Source organism: Electrona antarctica (genome assembly GCF_951216825.1).
Source record: "Electrona antarctica genome assembly, chromosome: 6".
Classification (NCBI taxonomy): domain Eukaryota; kingdom Metazoa; phylum Chordata; class Actinopteri; order Myctophiformes; family Myctophidae; genus Electrona; species Electrona antarctica.
In genome coordinates, this window is record NC_136811.1 from 28229008 (window position 1) to 28249707 (window position 20700).

At 41.9% G+C, this 20700-nt stretch overlaps 1 protein-coding gene across 1 annotated transcript in view; it reads left to right on the forward strand.

Moving 5' to 3' along the window:
• Window positions 1–19868, forward strand: part of taf2 (TAF2 RNA polymerase II, TATA box binding protein (TBP)-associated factor) — a 37715-nt gene extending 17847 nt beyond the window's left edge. Inside the window, exons 15-27 of the mRNA XM_079504289.1 lie at window positions 450–515; window positions 3212–3338; window positions 3635–3760; window positions 6929–7069; window positions 7151–7261; window positions 7409–7602; window positions 9090–9229; window positions 10233–10302; window positions 10424–10536; window positions 16655–16884; window positions 17297–17461; window positions 17683–17785; window positions 18584–19868. Coding sequence (XP_079360415.1) covers window positions 450–515; window positions 3212–3338; window positions 3635–3760; window positions 6929–7069; window positions 7151–7261; window positions 7409–7602; window positions 9090–9229; window positions 10233–10302; window positions 10424–10536; window positions 16655–16884; window positions 17297–17461; window positions 17683–17785; window positions 18584–18894 — 1897 coding nt within the window. The 3' untranslated portion in view covers window positions 18895–19868. The remainder of the gene's footprint in view (window positions 1–449; window positions 516–3211; window positions 3339–3634; window positions 3761–6928; window positions 7070–7150; window positions 7262–7408; window positions 7603–9089; window positions 9230–10232; window positions 10303–10423; window positions 10537–16654; window positions 16885–17296; window positions 17462–17682; window positions 17786–18583) is intronic.
• Window positions 19869–20700: the final 832 nt, after the last annotated feature.

The window sequence follows — 20700 nt, forward strand, 5'->3', positions numbered from 1 at the left end:
GCCTGGGTATGTGCGTAAGTGTGGCACTTCTGTAGTGACAGTTTTAGGCCGCATGTAGCAGTATCCACCGCTGAAACTCAAACTAATAATTTTGCTGGATTTTCTCAGTTGCCACTGGAAGCCCTGAAAGTGCTGGGTGACACGCACAAGTATGAATCCAACATGCTCCCATTCACCAATAAATGGTGGCATGTAATTCTAATAAGCCCCTCTGGGTTTTGTTGGCCCTTCCGGCACATTCTTTTTTCAGATTTCTTTATTTTATTTTCATACAAATGTATTTCATCCCATTTCAAATTCGGACCTTGAGATGTGGCAGATTGCATTTGCAAGTGATGCGCAATTTGTGGTCACAATCCATTCTTTGTCAATTCACCCCTATGAGTTAAATGAATCCTCACGATTTTACTGTGTAGATCAACATGTTCTGTTGGTTTTCTGTTTCCTAGCAACAAGAAGAAGAAGATCCCTCTGATGAATGGAGAGGAGGTCGACATGGACCTCTCAGCGATGGAGTAAGACTTTATTTTCCCTACATTCTCTTCCCTCTCTTTTTAATACCACCACAAGTACAGGTATCTGTGCTTCTCAAGTCTTTTCAGCTAACTCTCTCTCTCTGTCTTCTATTTATTTTGTTGTGTTTTTGTTTGTGTTTGCATGCGTGCTATCTCCTAAAGCTTTGGACAGATTAGATTAATTTTCCACACTGATTGGCCAAAAAGAAGGTGAGGTGGGCAACCGGTGCATACCAAGCAGATGGATTAGTGAAATACCAAACGTGGAAATGCAAGACAAAAATTTAATTTATACCCAACTTTGGCCTGTACATCTCCATTTAGTCTTTCTATACAGTGTTTTGTGTGTTTTAGGGAGGACATTCCCAATATCCCACTAAGAACATTGGCCAAGGTCACATGCTCATGAAATTGCCAGTGACTAATTCAACCTGCTGACTAAATAAACTGCATAATATTGTACCAACTGACTTAGTACACTACATTCATCTATGGCTTCGTGAATAAGAGCGTCGGTGTGCCATTTAATTACTGAATGTATTCAGACTTCTAACCTGCGGACCACAGAGAAAGACTCTCCACTGTGTACCTTCCTACTTAGTGGTGTCCAACTCAACGGTACTGTACCATCGGCTAGCCATAGGGCGCCAGTGGTCATGGTTGGTACTGTACCATCGGCTAGCCGTAGGGCGCCAGTGGTCAACGGTACTGTACCATCGGCTAGCCATAGGGCGCCAGTGGTCAACGGTACTGTACCATCGGCTAGCCATAGGGCGCCAGTGGTCAACGGTACTGTACCATCGGCTAGCCATAGGGCGCCAGTGGTCAACGGTACTGTACCATCGGCTAGCCGTAGGGCGCCAGTGGTCAACGGTACTGTACCATCGGCTAGCCATAGGGCGCCAGTGGTCAACGGTACTGTACCATCGGCTAGCCATAGGGCGCCAGTGGTCAACGGTACTGTACCATCGGCTAGCCATAGGGCGCCAGTGGTCAACGGTACTGTACCATCGGCTAGCCATAGGGCGCCAGTGGTCAACGGTACTGTACCATCGGCTAGCCATAGGGCGCCAGTGGTCATGGCTGCTCTCTGGATCATCACTGCCACCCATCTGCTTTTCCAGTCTGCTGTACAGTTTAGGTTCAGTTAGCAAACAGCTGGTATCCATACTATATTTCCTACCACAGTAGGTGCACAGTTGATCCCCAAACTGTGCCAGAAATGTGGGGATTGCATTCACTTTGAATTAGCATCATGGTGCAGTGCATTAAGCACTTTAAAACTACCATCCCTGTTTTAGGCACAATAATCATTTTCCCCAAAATTTTGAAAGTAGAAGATGCAATGTGTAGATCTGTAATTTCAAATATTTTGGTTTCAAATAAGTGGTCAATATTCATTATACAACAGGTCGTTTCGAGGAAGCAATCTGATTGGTTGAAACAGCCTTCTAGCTGTGGTTCAAACGAGCACCACTCCACACCTAATCAAAACAAAGAATTCAGCTGCTCTGTTTTCCCAGAGTGCAGCAAAGTCGGTGGCTAGGCTAGCTAGTTTCTTGGGACATTTGTGGTCGTAGTGACTACATCTGTCATTAAAAAAATGTTTTTTCAGCGATTTTCTTAGTTTTAAGGGTAAAGGTCATTACACACTGGCGAATTAGCGACGCGAATTAAAAATTCGACACCGGAGCGAACACCGGAGCGAACAAATAAAGAGCGAAAACGGTCGCATTTTCGCACATTCGCACATTCGCCACTGATGTGGAAGCTTGCATTGACTTCAATTGGTTTTAAAAAAAGGCGAATTATTCGCACGAATAATTCGCGTCGCTAATTCGCCAGTGTGTAATGACCTTAACTGTTGTATAATTGCAATATTACACTCGAGGGTGTGGTTTAACGTGATTATTGCCACTTCAGTGAGGCTTGCGGAACTCGACTATGTCTCGTTCCTGACCACATCACTGTCGTGGCAATTATCACGTTAAACCACACCCTCTCGTGTAATATTGCTTAATTATCACATAGCCAGCAGTTGACAGACAGGTTTTCAAGACTATAAGAAGGGTGTTTGGAAATGGAAACCTGACTGTTGGTTGTGACTGTGAGTTGGAGTGACAGGCTAGAGCTACATCCATTGATGATGTCATTTCTATTTGCCTTGTGACGTTGCCTGTGTAAATCCTGTTCATTCTGCCTACTCATGAAGAATGTTCTGACTGTCGGTCTCATCTGGCACTGGCAGAGGCATCGTTTCAGTTGGCAGGAGACAATTTAATTGGCTTGAAAAAACAAGTGCACACTGTATACACCCAAGCTGGACTATACAGCACTACTAGAGCCATACAAAAGATGTGAAAAGATTGGAAGTGTGAGAATTGGGCCAATCCGTACATTTGTCAATTTTGTTTTATTGAAGTACAATGATGTCCTAATCCAGACCTTTCAGTGTTTCAAATGATTTTGATTCTTTCAAATTATCTCTGTCTCTTCTTCACTCCCTCTCTCTGCAAAGGGGAAGTTTCATCAAAAGATTCTGTTCCCTGCATTTAACCCATCCTAACCATTGGGTGCAATGTGTAGCTCCCAGATCGCCAACTACCCCCTCCTCACCCTATGCTGTTGAAGCAAAAATGCCTAAAAAACGATGACCCATGAGGTCATTGCCTTGTTTTTCTCTCTTTCCTGAGCAGTGCAGACTCCCCCCTCCTGTGGATTCGTATAGACCCAGACATGTCCATTCTGAGGAAGGTGGAGTTTGAACAGGCCGACTTCATGTGGCAGTACCAGCTCCGCTTTGAGAGGGACGTGGTTGCACAGGTGGGCTAGTTAATGGCAATATCTGAGTTCTCTTCACTAAGTTCACTTCACACCATTCAATTAGAACACATTACTATTAGACGCTGGATTTCTTTGTAGACTCACAGGACTCCCACTTGTTCTGAGACAATAGTTGCATTTTGCCCTGTTTTTTGTACTCTACCATTTGGGGAATAGAAGAGTTTTCTAAACTCGTAACTAATGGCTAAACCTGACACGGCCAATGTCATACTGCCAGAAGGTTGCTGCAACACCTGATCGTATGACAACAACTTATGCCATATCTGATTCCCCAGGAGGAGGCTATTGCAGCACTGGAGAAGTTCCCTACTCCTGCATCCAGACTGGCTCTGACGGACATTCTGGAACATGAAAACTGTTTCTACAAAGTCCGCATGCAAGCCTGCTTCTGTCTTGCCAAGGTCCGGGAACGAAAGTCCATGAATGTGTCTGTATGCGTATGTCTGGCTGCCTGCAGTTTAACGTTATTTAATGCAATAGGACTTGATAGGACTCTGTTTGGATATATTGTCTGTCAAGGTCAAAAAGTATTTTTCTGTAACGGCCCCCCGCCCATTACAGTTAGTTGAACCGTCAAAACTCCTGCATTTGATCATCCATGTATTCTATTAGATCATTTAGATTAGACCATTTTATGATTTGATCTGTATTCTTCTTGGAAAAATATAAAAAGATATAGCCTTTCCATAGGAGTATATTATTGTACTTATATTGACCAATTAGTATACTTTTTCCATTGGATACATTTTATTTGTAGGCTACTGTAGGCTGAAAGTTTATAATAGTTAGAGAAATTCAAAGTTTCAACACCAAAGTAGTAGTAGTAGTAGTTGTGAATTAGCAAACTGGACATTTGGACTGAATGTTTCCTTTATCCTCGTGTTGGGCTTCTGTTTTCGCTTTGATTTGTCATAATAATAATAAATAAGCGCAGGTTTGTTTAGTTGTGCTAAACGTTCCACAGCCGTCTCCCTTGACTGTGTGCGCAGGGCACGGTGTGGGCTAGCCCCTCCCCTCACTGGTGCGAAACGGGGTAGTAAAAGCGTGGAATCTCACGGCGACCGTTTTGCCGATGGCATTAAAAGTGTCTGGTTGCGTCTCCCCCTCTATGGGTTGCGTAGAAAGGCAGCCAATCAGAACTATGCGTCAGTATGACTACTAGCATGTCGACTAGCATGTCGAACCTTTCATGGGTATACATAGACTAGTGCTTTTCAAGCCACCGGTAAAAATGAGAACGCAACAGTGGCCTGATAGTATTCCCAAGAACTTTTTGCCCTGATCTATCAGCAGTTTGCGAGATTATAGGCGCTTAGCCTCTTTCAGAGCCACGTTTAACTGGATTGAACATGGCCGCTCTCTTTCTCTCCAACATTTCCTGTTCTTTTTGTAAAATTAGTTTATTAATTAGAACAAAATGCAGTTCCTTTCAAACAATCTGAATAATTTGGTACAGTTGAAGTACTTCAACATCAACATATTAGCTACCACCCACCTAGGCCACCCACCAACCTTGCCCACACTTTAAAAAAAAAAGAAAGGGAAAAAAATAAGAGAACCCTCAAGTGAATAATTGTGTTCTCTGACTCCAGGAAAACCTATTCTGTGGATTTGGTATATATTCTAACCTTAATCCTGCTGGATTTCCCCCTTTCGAGTTCCACCTGAACCAATATTTTCACAACATGACAAACTGAACGGAGGTCGAGATGGCAGAGTTTCAGTTCTTTCATTAAGTTAGTGTGTGTTTGACCACTGAGTCCTCCGTGGACTTGGTCTTAATGGCCTGGCACGGACGCACACATCTTCGTACATATTCACATAAATGCACACATATTACACAATGTTTGACCACAAGATGAAATACTATATATAATTAACTTTAAACCACTGATGGACTGGACTGCATTCTGATTGGTTGCGTTTTTGCTGGCAAGCCATTGGTGGGTTGTGTTGGAAGAAAGGAGGCAGGAATGGCCTGAGGGAGGAAAACAAGGATATATGGTATGAACACACAATGAATAGACACACAATAACACACACACTAATGAATGCTCACGAAACACACACGTCTTCACACAGGCGAGCATAATGTACTTGCGTGCGTGGCCACGCGCAGACACATGCTCACACGCACTCATTTGCAGACCTAGTCTTAACGGACTACTAGCCTCACCCTCTGTGTTTACATTGCTGAATGGCAACATCCTGTGTCATTGACCCCGAGCCCCCATATTACCACACTAGCACACATCTCCACAATATCCTGTTTAACCCATAGACCACTGGAGCCACAAAGCTTTATACCTACCTGTGGCAACTCTGTGCTTATCATACGTACATACGGTGCATTAACTTTTTACTCCCAGTCAGAGTCTCACGGCTTGCCACACAGGTTTAATGTTTGTCTTTAGTTCAATGTTTATTTTGTGAACGCATTGACAATGAACGGAAAAGACAGTGAGTTGCTTCTCATGCTGTGATTGACAGTGATTTGGAGAGTTAGACCTATTTGTCAATCAAAACATTCACCCATTAGTATCGGGGCTCAAAGAAAAAGAAAGAAGATATCCAGATCTAACCAATTTAGTTAGGTAAAGTTAGCTTAAGTTGTGGCAAATCTGCAAAAAAAATACTTACCACTAACTTTCTTCACAGATGTGTTCATAAAGGTGTCTACAATCACACATACATTTGTTCCAACCCAACTCCCTTGGGAAACTTTGTGACAGCTGCTGAAAGTTGGGGTACCATTAACAACCATTATAAGGCAAAGAATTCCAAATTTCATTATACTTTAAGTAGCATGTGACATGTCAAACTAGGGGGGTTTCATGATGCTGAATCCATTCCAAGCATTAGTTTTGCACGAAAATACTCCTTGGGCTAAATTCGGCCATAGCCACTTGCCCAAATGTGCCCAAATGTGCTGACTTCATCACATTTGTGATGACGGCTATGGGCATTTTTAGGCAAAGGAGTGTTTTTTGTGCAAAACTAATCCTTGCAATGGATTTAGAATCTTGAAAACCCCCTAGTTTGACATGTCACATGCTACTTAAAGTATAATGAAATTTGGATTTTTCTTTTTTGCCTTATATTGGTTGATAATGGTGCCCCAACTTTCAGCAGCTGTCACAAAGTTTCCCAAGGGAGTTGGGTTGGAACACATGTATGTGTGATTGTAGACACCTTTATGAACACATCTGTGAAGAAAGCTAGTGGTAAGCATTTTTTTGCAGATTTGCCACAACTTAAGCTAACTTTACCTAACTAAATTAGCAACTGTGGACAGTGTAATTATTAGAGTGCATTCTGCAGGAACATGACGTGTGTGTGTGTGTGTGTGTGTGTGTGTGTGTGTGTGTGTGTGTGTGTGTGTGTGTGTGTGTGTGTGTGTGTGTGTGTGTGTGTGTGTGTGTGTGTGTGTGTGTGTGTGTGTGTGTGTGTGTGTGTGTGTGTGTGTGTGTGTGTGTGTGTGTGTGTGTGTGTGTGTGTGTGTGTGTGTGTGTGTGTGTGTGTGTGTGTGTGTGTGTGTGTGTGTGTGTGTGTGTGTGTGTCTTTTGCAGATAGCCAATGCCATGGTTAGCACATGGCAGGGTCCACCAGCCATGAAGTCCCTGTTTACCAGAATGTTCTGCTGTAAAAGTTGTCCCAACATTGTCAAAACGAACAACTTTATCAGTTTCCAGAGCTATTTTCTGCAGAAGGTAAATTCACAGTCATAAACACTCAGGCACACCATGTTCTCTTGTGAGGATCAGTTAATCATGTTCCTTTGTGTCCTTTAGACTATGCCAGTTGCCATGGCGTTGTTAAGAGATGTCCAGAACCTGTGCCCCAAAGATGTTCTCAATTTTGTCCTCGACCTCATCAAATACAACGACAACCGGAAGAACAAGGTAAAACGCACCATACAAGCTACTGTACACACACACACACACACACACACACACACACACGCTTTCCAGTCCAATGATATGGTGACATTGGCATAATTAGAAAGTTATGATCTTGACCCTAACCACTCTCTCTCTCTGCCTCTCCAGTTTTCAGACAACTACTACCGTGCCGATCTGATTGATGCGCTGACCAACTCTCTGACTCCAGCCATCAGTATCAACAACGAAGTGCGGACAGTGGACAATCTGAATGCTGACGTTAGACTCATCCTTGAGGAGATTACGAGATTCCTTAATATGGAGAAACTACTGCCCAGCTTCAGAAACACCATCACTGTCAGGTATAGTTGAGGCGGGTGATGTCCTTTGTGTTTGTTTGAGGTGTAATGTAAAGATTATTTGGGGGATTATTTTTACTTGATTACTTGAAAAGGGGAAGAAGAAAGTGGGGCAAATGTTGAGGAGGTTACGTAAAACATGGATCATGAACAGAACCCTCTGTGCATCTTTAGATGTGTCACTACAAAGTTTGGAAGTTGTTTTAATGTATTAACATTTGTCATTACTTTAGTAAGTAAAGTAAAGTTTACTTGGGAACTTAAGTTAGAATTTCTCTTTTGTACTGTGGCTGGCATACAGTATTACTACTGGGCGACTGTGGCTCAAGAGGTAGAGCAGGTCGTCCAATGATCCATGGGTCGGCGGTTCGAATCCCGGCTCCTCCTGTCTACATGTCGAAGTGTGCTTGGGCAAGACACTGAACCCCAAATTGCTCCCGATGTGCTGGTTGGTACCTTGCATGGCTTCCGCCGCAATCGGTGTATGAATGTGTGTGTGAATGGGTGAATGTAATGCACAATCTATGCAAAGCGCCTTGGATAAAGGCGCTATATAAATGCACCATTTACCATTTACTATTGACAGTCCGCTCATATTCCTCTTTAAAAAATAGTGGTGGGGGGGGGGGGGGGGGACCACTGCAGCTGGCTCATCCTCAGATATTGTAAAATTGAACTGATTTCTTATTTGGGTATGGGTACCCTGTACCGTACAGTATGTTGCAACACAGAACTCAATAACTGGTACTCCCCTCCAACTTCTTACAGCTTTGAACTGAAAACATATTTCCAACAATCCCTCCCTAATTTTCAAAGTGACTGGGCTGCAGCTGCAGTAGGCATAATATGCCAATAGTCAGAACTGAAAATGACCTCCGTTTAGACGACAACATTCTCTGAGAAAATGGCAAAATACAATATCAGATGTGCCTTCCGCTTAGACGGGAAGAGCATTTTCGGGGGTTGAAACCGTAACACAGTGAAACCACCTTCCTTCCAGGTTGGAAATCTTTGATAACACTCTGCGTCCCGCCTCCATGTAAACATGCAATATGGAGAACCGCAAAACGTGTGATGTCATGGCTCACGGCGGCGTATGCTATTATATAGACAAATCTGCCGAGCGGCAATCATAACTGGTGCTACAGTGCAGCGCTCCGCGGATTCGTCTATAGATTTAGAGCTGTAGAACCACGCTGCATCGGTGAATGTAAAATAAATAGCTGTGATTAGGAAGTAGTACGGAAGTGGTTCCATGCATGAGTGATTGGTCTATCTGGCAGTGTGTCACCACCTAGTCCCGTGGCATGCACGCACACTACAGCGTTTTCAATCACTGTTGTGCCTCCGTCTAAAGTAAAAGAAGAAGAATACGTGAGAACGCAATATCACTTTGCCATTTTCTCTAGAGACCGCCGTAGGGGAGCATTCAAACACATACATACATATAGAGATATGATGTTCTCTCTCCCCGTGCCTCCTCTTTATAGTTGTCTGAGGGCTGTCCGTCAGCTTCAGAAGAATGGTCACATTCCCAGTGACCCGTCGCTTTTCTTGTCCTATGCCGAGTATGGACACTTTGTGGACGTCCGTGTCGCTGCGCTGGAAGCATTGGTGGACTATACAAGAGGTGCAAGATTTAACGAACACCAACCCTTCTCTCACAGATCTCATCCTAAACACACACACACACACACAGTAATTGCAATCTTGCATGCATATGTGTGAGTGCACACACACACACACACACACACACACACGGTTCTGTTCATTGTCTCCACCAGGCCGAAGGCATGGGGAGAGAGTATGTTTTGCACTCCGTCCGTGTGTGTGTGTGTGTCCGTCCGTCCTTCCTTCCGTCCGTCTGTGTACAGCTAATCTCCGGAACCGTTAACCCAATCGATGCCAAACTTTGCACACACACTCCCTGGATGCCAACGATGAACCTCTGCCCCACATTTTCCAGAACGGCCTGTTATAGCGCCACCATGAGGCAGCTTTTCACATGTTTTACCTAAAACTGCACCGATCTGCGTGAAACGTTGCATGCACACTCCCTAGAGGCCAAGGACAAACCTTTGACCTGCATTTTCCGCATCTGCCTTTTATAGCGCCACCAGGAGGCCGACTTTTGTAAAACACATTTTTTCATATTACTCCTCCAGATTCTGTCCAAAAATCTCACAAATCCTTACACAGTATCTCTATGGTCATGTGCGCAAGTCGGATCTGTCCGATATTTCATATTCCATCCTAATTGGCTATAATTGGCTTTCACAGTTTGCAAGATTGCCCCGTTTTGAACAAAAGGCTCAAATCATGAACGCAGCGTGCAATTTACGTGAAATCTTTCACACATTTTCTTACTAGGCTGAGGAATATATCCCACCCTTTTCACATTGGCCTGTTAGAGCGCCACCAACAGGTTGATTTTTGCAAATCATCCAATTGCCATCAAAGGCGTATGAAGAAATGGCACCCTTTTCACATTGGCCTATTATAGCTCCACCAGGAGGCCACAACCTGACCTGCCCTGGTGGAGACCTGTGCCCCGAGGGGCACTTTTTCTAGTTTGTACTACTATGTGACATTGCTCTGCTAATGTGTGTGTGTGTTTTGGGGTTTTCCTCCAGTTGAAAGGAGTTCAGCCGAGCTGCAGTGGCTTCTCAACATGGTCCAGAATGACCCAGCTCACTATGTCAGGTCAGCAGAAACACTACCTATACCACTATCAAATAGTATACTGTAAAAATGTAAATGTTATTTCAACTTTGGAATTAATTAATGAATAACAAATGCAAATTTTTTTTTTTTATCCATCCAGACACAAAATATTGGGCATGCTGGCCAAGAACCCACCCTTCACCACCAAGTCAACAGACTCATCTCTCTGTAATGAAGCTCTGGTCGACCAACTATGGAAGCTCATGAACTCAGGTGAAGCGCACACACATGTTTTTGTACACATGACCGCAAACACTAACTGTACACTTACTGTGTCACCCACACATCTATTATTGATTTGTTTGCTCTAACAAATGAGATGCTTTCAAGCGAGTTATTCCCACTTAGAGAAGTATTGGATAGATATCTTATCTTATGTTATGTCAGCCTTTTGCTTTATTTATATCCTATGTCAATATTGTGATTAATATAGTATGTCTTGGATTTATAACTAACTGTGTCAATCTTTTTATTTATATCTTATATTATATTGTATTTTAATTGATATCATATGTGTCAGTCTTTGATTGATATCTTAGCCATCTGTTTCTGTGGTAATTGTAACCAAAAGGTGATGTGACTGTGTTTTGCAACTTGCCCATGTATAAACATTTCATATACATATTTCAGTCCTTTTTAAAGTCATACTGTAGTGTACAATGTACATATTGTAGACACAATGAATACATATTCAAAGAAACTCAAAGGTTTTATTCATGAAAGTTTCCCAACTCTTATATTGCACAGCTGTCTAACATGTTTGGAAACAAAGTATGACGCAAACCTTGATGGAAACTTATGAAGTGCATATGGCAGCTGCTCTAGAATTTTCAGCCCAGTGCTGAATTAGTTTTGAATCCAGCACCATTTAAACATAGTATTACTTTTGTCATGTTGGGACCTAAGAAATGGACCTATAATCCAATTTTGGGCATCTACTGTACCCATAGGGGCTTATTGTATTTAATAAGCCAGTCGAGGACACAGAATGCCCCTGAACTGAAAGATGTTGATGAAAAGATGTTTTAGTTGTTCTTGAAAGGAGATGTGCAGACTTAGGGATCTATTTTCATCCATGCTAAACCCCTTATCCCTAGACTACTTTGTTGTTTTTTTTGTTTTTTTTTACTATTTTGAAAGTTTTGATGTAGACTGGCTATTTTATCTATTCCAAAATGTTTTTCAAAATTGTAAAGTGCAAAGTAGTTTAGGGATAAGGGGTTTAGCATGAATTAAAATAGCACTTAGGGCCCTATCTTGCCTTATCCCTTAACTGCCATTTTTTACCATTTTGAAAAACATTTTTAAGTTTTAAGTTTAAAATTGTAAAAAATAAGTTTAGGGATAAGTAATATTAGTATTTGTAGAGTAGCAGTGGTATTAATGGGTGCATTTCAAAAGCAAGCTTTTTGCTCTGTGCATTTACATATTTACCTTAAAGTTCTGCCAAATAATGACTAGAAAGGCTTCTGGCAGTGGATATTATTCAGCATTGTTTTGACCTCTTTTAAACCTGAACAGGTTAACAGCCAGGTAAACTCTTGTGTTATCCATCACTGACCTACTGAACTGAGTATCAGAGCCAGCAGTTGCTCAGAAGATCACCATTACATAAACATTTTCTAAACACCTTTCACTGACTAGATGAGAATTTTACTACCACCCTCTGGTTTACTGGACAATCAGTCTGCTGAGGAAATCTGGTGTTTCACAACCAGCTGGCATTGACTAAAAGTTCCCCATAGTCCCCTGGGGGCCAATGTAATTACACAACCTCAGACGGCTCTAATATGTGGTTTGTGTTCCTGCGTAGCCGATATGCGGTTCATGTTCCTTGGTTCAAGTACTCCATTTCGTGAGCTGGCTTTTGTTATTGTACGCAAATGAAGGATTTCTGACGGGAATGATAGACTGGAGGAAAGCTACATTTACCACCTCCTTCCTAGTGTTTTACTGGACATACTTCTGACAGAGTGCTGAGGACCTGCTGGCGTTGTCTGAGCACTCTCAGTAACCCCCTGGGGAATCGGCAGTATCACAACAGGGGTTCTCTCTTTCTTCCACAGGCTTAGGTTATGGTTTCCATTTCCACTTAGCCCTATGGCTAAAGTATGGTACAAACGCTGCCAGACGTTCCAATCTCAGTAGGGCCCTCCATTACTGAAGACGGAATCTGTCACAGTTAAACATGCTTTATAAAAGCTTCCATTAGTTGTCACTTTAGATCAGGGGTAGGCAACCTTAGGCACTGGCATATGTGTGTGAGTGAGAGGGAGTTTTTTTATTTTAAAATTAAATATAAAAAAAAGGTTTATTCAGATAAATTAAGCCCACTCACTTATATATACAAACTACACCCTGCACATAATTGTAGATTAATTCAAATTCATAACTCTGTAAGCGGGAGTCTAATGCTGTGTTCACACAGGCAGATGCAAAGCTACACAGTGTATTATTTGTAGCTGTAGCTTTTGCAGCAGCTACAAACGTTGGATTCATCTTTGCTGGCTTCCTTTGACAATGAATGGTAAACTGTAGCTTTGCATCTGCCCGTGTGAACGCAGCGTTATGATTCATCCTGGTGGGAAGAATGTACAGTTTTGATGTGGTGTCATAATTAAACTTGTGATATGGCACACTGACTATCAAGAAAATGAAAACATGACACTTAAATGTCAAAAAGGTTGCCGACCCCTGCTTTACATAAACACATCCAATAGTTGCCAAACGCGAACATGAACCACATCACGCATTATTTCGGATGGCAGTGTCTGTCCCTTCGTTCTTTCTATGCGTCCAACTCTTTGGTCCTAAATTATCTGTTTTTAAAATAACTGGATTGTCATGGAATTTGACTGATTTTAGTGACCTCATGTCCTTTCCTCTAGCACCATCCTTAGGCAAAAATAGTCAAATAGCTAGAAATTATGATTAAAGTTAAACCGAGATACCAGCTTTAAGTTAAACCGAGACAGGTATTACCTAGTAATTATTTGACATTTCTGTAAATTAAGACTAGCTGCCTTGTGCAGCTAGTCCATTCCATTTATTAGTAGTTATATTAGTTTTATACAGTAGATACCTTTATTGTACCTGACCTGCCTAACTGGCCTGGTTGCTAGGCAACGCCTTGCATACCCCCAGCACCAGGAAACGTGCGCGCACATCCCATAGAGTCCCATTTAAAATAGGATTTTCCCTCGCTCTCTGAAACTACGAGCGCTGTCCATGATCATCCATCCGAGGTTCGGATCTGATTTGTGACTTTTTCATTGCATCGCAAATTGAAATATTAACGTTTCTATTGAAAGATAAACGTGAGCTAATGCTAACATAAGCCGTTTCTTACAATGGTGGTCTGCGAGCCAGGAAAACGGAAGTGAAAGTGACTGAATATGACCAATTCCGACTGACGCACCTACCCTCTAAAGCCACATGGTGGCAGTTAAACTTGTTAAGGATGCAGATATTGAACTTTTGGCCAATTAATTGTGCTCCACCTGTCAGAGATTGCCCACGCCTCCCTACCTGCCCACTCGCCTCTCTTTTAAAATGAATTACTAGTCTCGTCCATCATGTCGCGTCCCCGTTACACCTAATGATAAATTGTGCTGCACGATTAATCGAAAAAAGATCACGATATAGATTCAGACACCTATGTGATCTCATTTCTAAATTTGAGCAAGAATAGCAGCACTAGTTGGCTGTCCAACTCATGTTTTTGCTACAAGAGAGAGACTTTAAGAGAGGTTTAAGTCAAGCACTTTGATGTAAAACCCCCCAAAAATATCTTAAAAAATATATTAATATTAATAATGATATTATTATGAGTACTGGCAATAGTCACAATTACAGTATTACGGTTTACTGGATGAACAGAAAAACAAAACAAAATAAATGTATTTCACACACTCTTTTACACCTGTAAACTCGGAATGGGACAGAAGTTGATATTGCAAGAAATCTGCTGTTTCACAACTTGCTGGCTTTAGGGGTTCTCTGTAGTCTTGTAAAACAGACCCCAAGATGGTTTAAATTAGCTCCACCAGGAGTCACACTGAGAGAACTGGTTCTATTATGCCTTTAGTTTTTGTCTGCAAAAAAGGATTGTTGGCAAAGTTCTTTTGTCATAGTTTTTTTTGACTAAATAACACACTGCCACAAAGTCGGTCTTTAATGGACCAAATCCAGAAAGTGTCACCTAATGGCATAAATGTAAGTCTTAATGCTCAGATTGTCACCGTAGGGAAACCGTCATCTATGTTTATTGATCTTGATTTAACTTTCCAAGGCAAATGGAATTAGGAATGGGTGTTTGGGCATTTGTTTGTAAATAAGTACACTTGGAAGGTTGGTGGTTATCCATGTTTAACCATTATAGCGTTAATTTGACTCGTCTTAACTCAAGACACTCTTAGATACGGAGAGTATATACTGTACACATACCCCATCAGAGACCTAAAGCCTGGTACATCCATTTCATTTAACTAATTTCTGTGATCAGTTTGCTGCTTATTGCCAGTTTTCACAGCACCAGGGTTGATGAAGGAACTGTTTTCGGGTTGTGTGCTAAGATTAATACAACTTTTATAAACTAAATAGTATTAGTAATTAATATGATGATTATGATGATGATAATAGAAATAATATAACATTAATTTATATTATTTATATTCATTATTTTAAACAGATGGTGATGTATTTCTTTGTACATGCTTAACCTTGTACAGACCCGCATAGCACAATGTAAATTCTCTTTCATGGTTGATTTTCCTGGTGCGTTGATCGATAGCCTTCCCCCTTCATCTTTGACTGTTGTCAAATTCTTATGCCTTTTTTTGTCTTCCTGCTTGTGACCCAGGCTGTTCAGATGAATCAGCTTCACTGTGCTTGCCCAAAGAAGCCTGTTTCTGTCTTGAGTTACTTTTCTGCCATCCCTTTTTTATGATCTCACACGTTTGAGGTCCCTGGGTACAAAGAGAGGTCCCTGGGTACAAACTCAGGCATGAACTGAAACATAACATCCATATTCGTCTTGGAAGAAATGACTTAGATGGAAGAACACAACATTAACTGTGAAAGTGTTCCAAGCGATGTATTTGTGTTTTTTTCCCGATGTATTTGTTTTATCAAGTCTTGGACTATTCTTGGGTATTTTAAGTACCAGACCATATACATGGTACTGCTCTCTTATGTTGTATCCTCAGGTTTCATTGGTTGATTCTTTACTAATGGCCCGGAGGTCCTATGTGTCTGTTGGCTAGCTAGACTGGCTGTGCCAGTCAAGTCTGCCAATACAAACACACAGAAACCTCACAATCCTTGAATATGGATTTTGTTTTTGTTTTGTTTTTGACATGTGTTTATTAGCACTGTACTTTATATTGTGTGGGCAATGGAGATGCACAATTATATGATAGCTTAGAAATAATACTATAGCTTTAGTTTAGTTCTGTAAGGTCGGTGTGGGTGGCTGTTGGCACTGTGTTCTGGCTGTGCCGACTGCATGTGCCAATCTAAATACACGGTGACCAGAGTTTGGTAACATTAATGCTGTGGTACGTTAATGTGTTGGTTGTTGTATTCATCTCCCTAACCCACAACCCCCCATTTGTTAAATACACACACAGGGTGATGTTTTTCTGGGTTGGACATCTGTGCTGTCAGAGAACGTAGTTTGAATGGTTTCTTCTGCTGTTCATGTTAAAGACATTTATTTCACACTTCTCGCAAACCCACAACCCACCCCCCATGTTAGCAGTCTAGCCTTGGGATTGTCAGCATCAGCAGTATTCTAATTTATTCCAGCTTTCAGTACTGTCGTTGAAATGAATCCCTTTATAATGATGTATTTAGGATCCGGTGTCCCTGAGATGTGGTGAGTTTGTGTTTTTATGCAGCGTTCGTACTAAAAACTGAAATGGGGAAATTAAAAGTGGTTAAAGAAAATTAAATGTCTCCTTGAGCTTAAGTTTAATTCGAGTCTCTCAGGAAATCTGAATCCCTCTCACCCCTACCTCTCTCTCTCTCACACGCTCTCTCGCCCCCCCTCTCCCTCGCCACTTTAGTTTAACTTTTTTCTTTTCCTGTGCCCCCTTCCCCCCCCCCGCCCCACACACACACTTTCTAACTTCCTTCCTGACCCCCACTCCATCTCTCTTTCCCTCTCTCAACTCCATTGCTGTCCTCCTCCTCTTCAGTTGCCTCCTGTAATGCAGTGACTCTCAAACTATGTATGGTTGACCAGTTTCTGACACAATAAAGTTTTTTTTTGTTAGAGCATATGCTATCCTGTATAATATTTATTTTGTTTTTTCCCAACTTGCCCCAGGTACCTCCCATGACTGGCGGCTGCGTTGTGATGCAGTGAACCTCTACTACACGCTGTTTGGTCTGATGCGTCCTTCCTGCTTACCCTTACCAGAACTGGGCCTGGTGCTCAACCTGAAAGAGAAGAAAGCCGTGCTCAACCCCACTATCAAGCCTGAGCTGGGGGGCAATGCCATGATAGACACTCCTGGCAGTATAGGCATTCATGGCATCGGCATGGGTTACGCCACTGTAAGTCTATAGTTGATTGAAAATGTGCATCAGTTCAGCATCCGTTCAGTTACATTTGAACGCAGAATGCCGTTTATTAGCTGTTAAGGCACACATTTTAAGCATTATTAATTGACTAGGCATGACGGCCTAATGTATTTCAGTATTTGCAGTATGAAGATAATCTAATTCCTCTCTTGATTGAATTTGAAGTTGACACACATTGATGTAACAGGATGTACAAAAGGGCGTCAGACTGGTGTATGGTTTACATGTGTTCCTTAAGCCTGATTATACTTACTGCATTTGTGCCCTAGTATTGCGCCCCAACAAGCTCACATTGTGAGTTTGTAGATTTCTATTTTTTTGCACAATCACATTATAAATGGGACATTACTGTGCTTGTTCAATGTCGTTTTCTCTTCCTTGGCAGATGGATGAGGAGCCAGACCCTATCTCATCAGGAGTGTGTGGTGTGGGGCAGCCCCCTCAAGGCATGAAGAGGAAGGCTGACACTCCTCTGGGATCTCCTCCAGAGCCAGGACAGGTGTTACAACAGCAAGACGAGGATGGGAATAGGGGGCGCTTCAAAATCAGGGTAAAGCACAGTCCACTCTGATCTAACCTTTATTTCACGATTAGTATTTTGTAGACTGCTTTTGTCTCTATAACGAGTGACAAAACAAGGGCAGTAAACATAGTTACAGCTGGGAAATATGTTAATTTGAAAGAAGACTTACTGTATTTAGAAACTGACGGAGGACGTGTTCACAGACGGTTGATAATGATGTCCGATGTCTGGTTGCTATTGTCTTTCAGTTCAGTGCAATGGAAGAGGAAGACATTGACATGGAAACTGTACATGACAGCCAAGCTTTTATACACCATCACCTCAACCTGCTAGAGAGACCCTCCACGCCAGGTGAACACTCACACACACAAGACAGCCAGGCTTTTATCACCTCAACCTGCTACAGTAGAGACAAGATGATATCTATAATCTAATGAATACAATTTCCAACATACTAGCCCTCATGAAGTCATATTTTAAAGTGATTTGAGTGATTTGAATGACCATAGCCTACAAAATAGTTTACAATTTAGAATTGCTTACATTCCCTGGGCTAATGAGGTAGATTATATTGAAATTACGGTATAGAGACTCAATAGAATCTATAGTGAAAAATAAATGCACATTCCATGTGTTATGTCTATGTTGCTGCCAAAAAAGAAGAAATGACTGAACATAGAATACATAGAAAATACTGGTTAAATATACAGAACATATACTAAATATACATTCATGCAGCAGTAGGATGAATAAGTAGTGGAAATAGAAGTCAGTATTGTGTGTTGAACTGTAACAGTTTGTTGCCCTACTGTAGGCACAATCTAAAATCAGACCAGTCTGAAGCGAGTGGTGAAACAGCACCCCCTATTGGTACTCTAAACGGACATAGTCACATAGGTTGGGACATAGGGACAAAGCTGTTCCTTAGAGTGGTTGCACCACTCAAAATTGCACTGTAATCCAACAATCCAAACACACTTTTAGCAGGCGTTCTTTATCCAGAGCGATTTACAGTAAGCAAGGACAACACAAGACAACATCAAATGCATAGAAATAGTCATCTAGGATCATAAGTAATCCAAGAACCTAACATCAGTCACACGCCCAACTACTGTAAAAACCTCTCTCCTCCCCTTCTCTCGTCTTTAGGCAAAGAACCACCGTCGGTTGAACAGCCCATGCTCTCCATGCCTGCCACGCCTGTGCCATCATTCTCCAAGGAGACCACCTCCTCTTCGTCCTCCAAACATGGAGGAGGAGGAGGGGAGCACGGCCACCATCACCACCACCACCACCACGAGCACAAGAAGAAGAAGAAGAAACACAAGCACAAACACAAGCACAAGCACAAGCATGAGAGCAAGGACAAGGAGAAGGACAGGGAGAGGGATACGTCCCACGCATACAGCAACAGTCCAGCCAGTGGGAGGTCTGTGCGCTCTCCCTCACTGTCTGACTGAGTCTCGAGCATGGTACCCATTTCCAAACGGAGGTGATTCCCGCTTTGCCATTTTGCTTCCCCTCGTGGTTGAATTCATTTAAGACTCACGGTGGAAACAGCCCCCGTTTTACTACGTTGGTGGTCAACCGAAACCACACACGAAACGCAAATACACACACACACACACACACACACACACACACTCTCACACTTTCCCATCTCCACATACTCTTCTCTCCACACAGACACCACCACCTTTTTGGAGAAACTTGTCTCCACAGCTCAATGCCAACATTCAGTAAGTGACCAGTGAAGGGAAATGGCATGATTTACCCATTCTGTTTTGACTGGGCCTCTCATCTCTTAGCAGATTAGAACATTCTGCTAATTAGATGGAACTGATTATTCCAGGAACCAGCGGTTTGAGGAAAGTCCCCTATTTCACAGTTGCATAATGACTACATGATCGTACAATAATCATCCAGAAATCGACATCTCTAAATATAATTTAATTACTTTCATTATTGATAAAAGTAATTCAGTGTGAATGGTTGGGACATTCAGATACCGGTAGTCTCTCGAGACAGACTGTTGACTCAAGGGTGCTGTTTTTCCTTTGTTTTGCCAATGGGTTCCCATATTGATGCTGTTAACCCTTTTTAGGGGCTCCCTGTAGAAGTGGGACATGATCTACATATGATTGTAGTTTGTCAGGATGTAGCTCTGTCCCTGTCTTTTGCTTTCACATCTGCAACTATTTTGCATCCCTTGTAAGCATTTTTAGTTAAACAGATATCCATGCGATATCCATGCAAAAAGAACACAATATAACTGTACTGTAGAATTTAAACATGAGAGCCATGTAAATGTCTTTTATAGTCTTTCTTTACTGCGTTATATACAACTTTTGTTTGTTTGTTTTAACCAGTGTTTTAACTAACTTTCACAAAGTGTTTAGATGGATTTCCACTGACATAAAGGATCAGATTTTTCTCAGAATCCTGTGCTTGTTGTTCTTAATGAGTAAAAATAAGGACAGTGGTATAATCTATCATGTGATGTGGCAATGTGAAGAATCAACCCCTTGAACTAAAGCATCCATAGACCATAGTTTTGTGTTGGTGTCATAGGTTGGTGTAGCAAACCGAAAATAGCAGATGCAACACATGCACTTAGATCTGCTATGTTTGGCTGTATAGGTTAATATGTACTGTATGTGTTTACATAACGGTAACCTTAAACTGTATGATTTTATTTATGATGGGGGAAAGACATGTCCAGCATATATATATATATATTTGTATCTACAACTAAAACTACTAATGTACGTGAATATAATCCTAATGTATTGTGTCCAAAGCAATCCTGGACAACCCCGTTAACTCTGAGTGACAAGCATTTTTTTACACTTTCAATTAAACTAACGCCTAGGGTTTTGCTGTGGCTCACCACCGTTTTGGATTGGGAACGTTTTCATCGGACAGCAGGAATAGGTGTCGGGTCCATTTACCAGGAGTGCTAGCAGGGATTTAAACAGGAAATGAGCTAGATCTGTTTCAGCTTTGTGTGTGTGCATGTGTGAACGTGTGCGTGCGCGTGCACCTCCTGCGTGAACTCCTTCGGGTTCAGTATCCTGGTGTGACCTACAATCCTTTGATCTATGACCCCCCCTTCCTATGCACCTCTTGACCTCTCACATCAAGGCCTGTAATAACTTTTGTCTCTCTCTTGTCCATTAATGGTGTGTTGTAAGCAATTGGGCTATAATGCATAGTTTGATATCACAGTAAACATGCAAACGCTTAAGCTTGAATTCATGAATCAT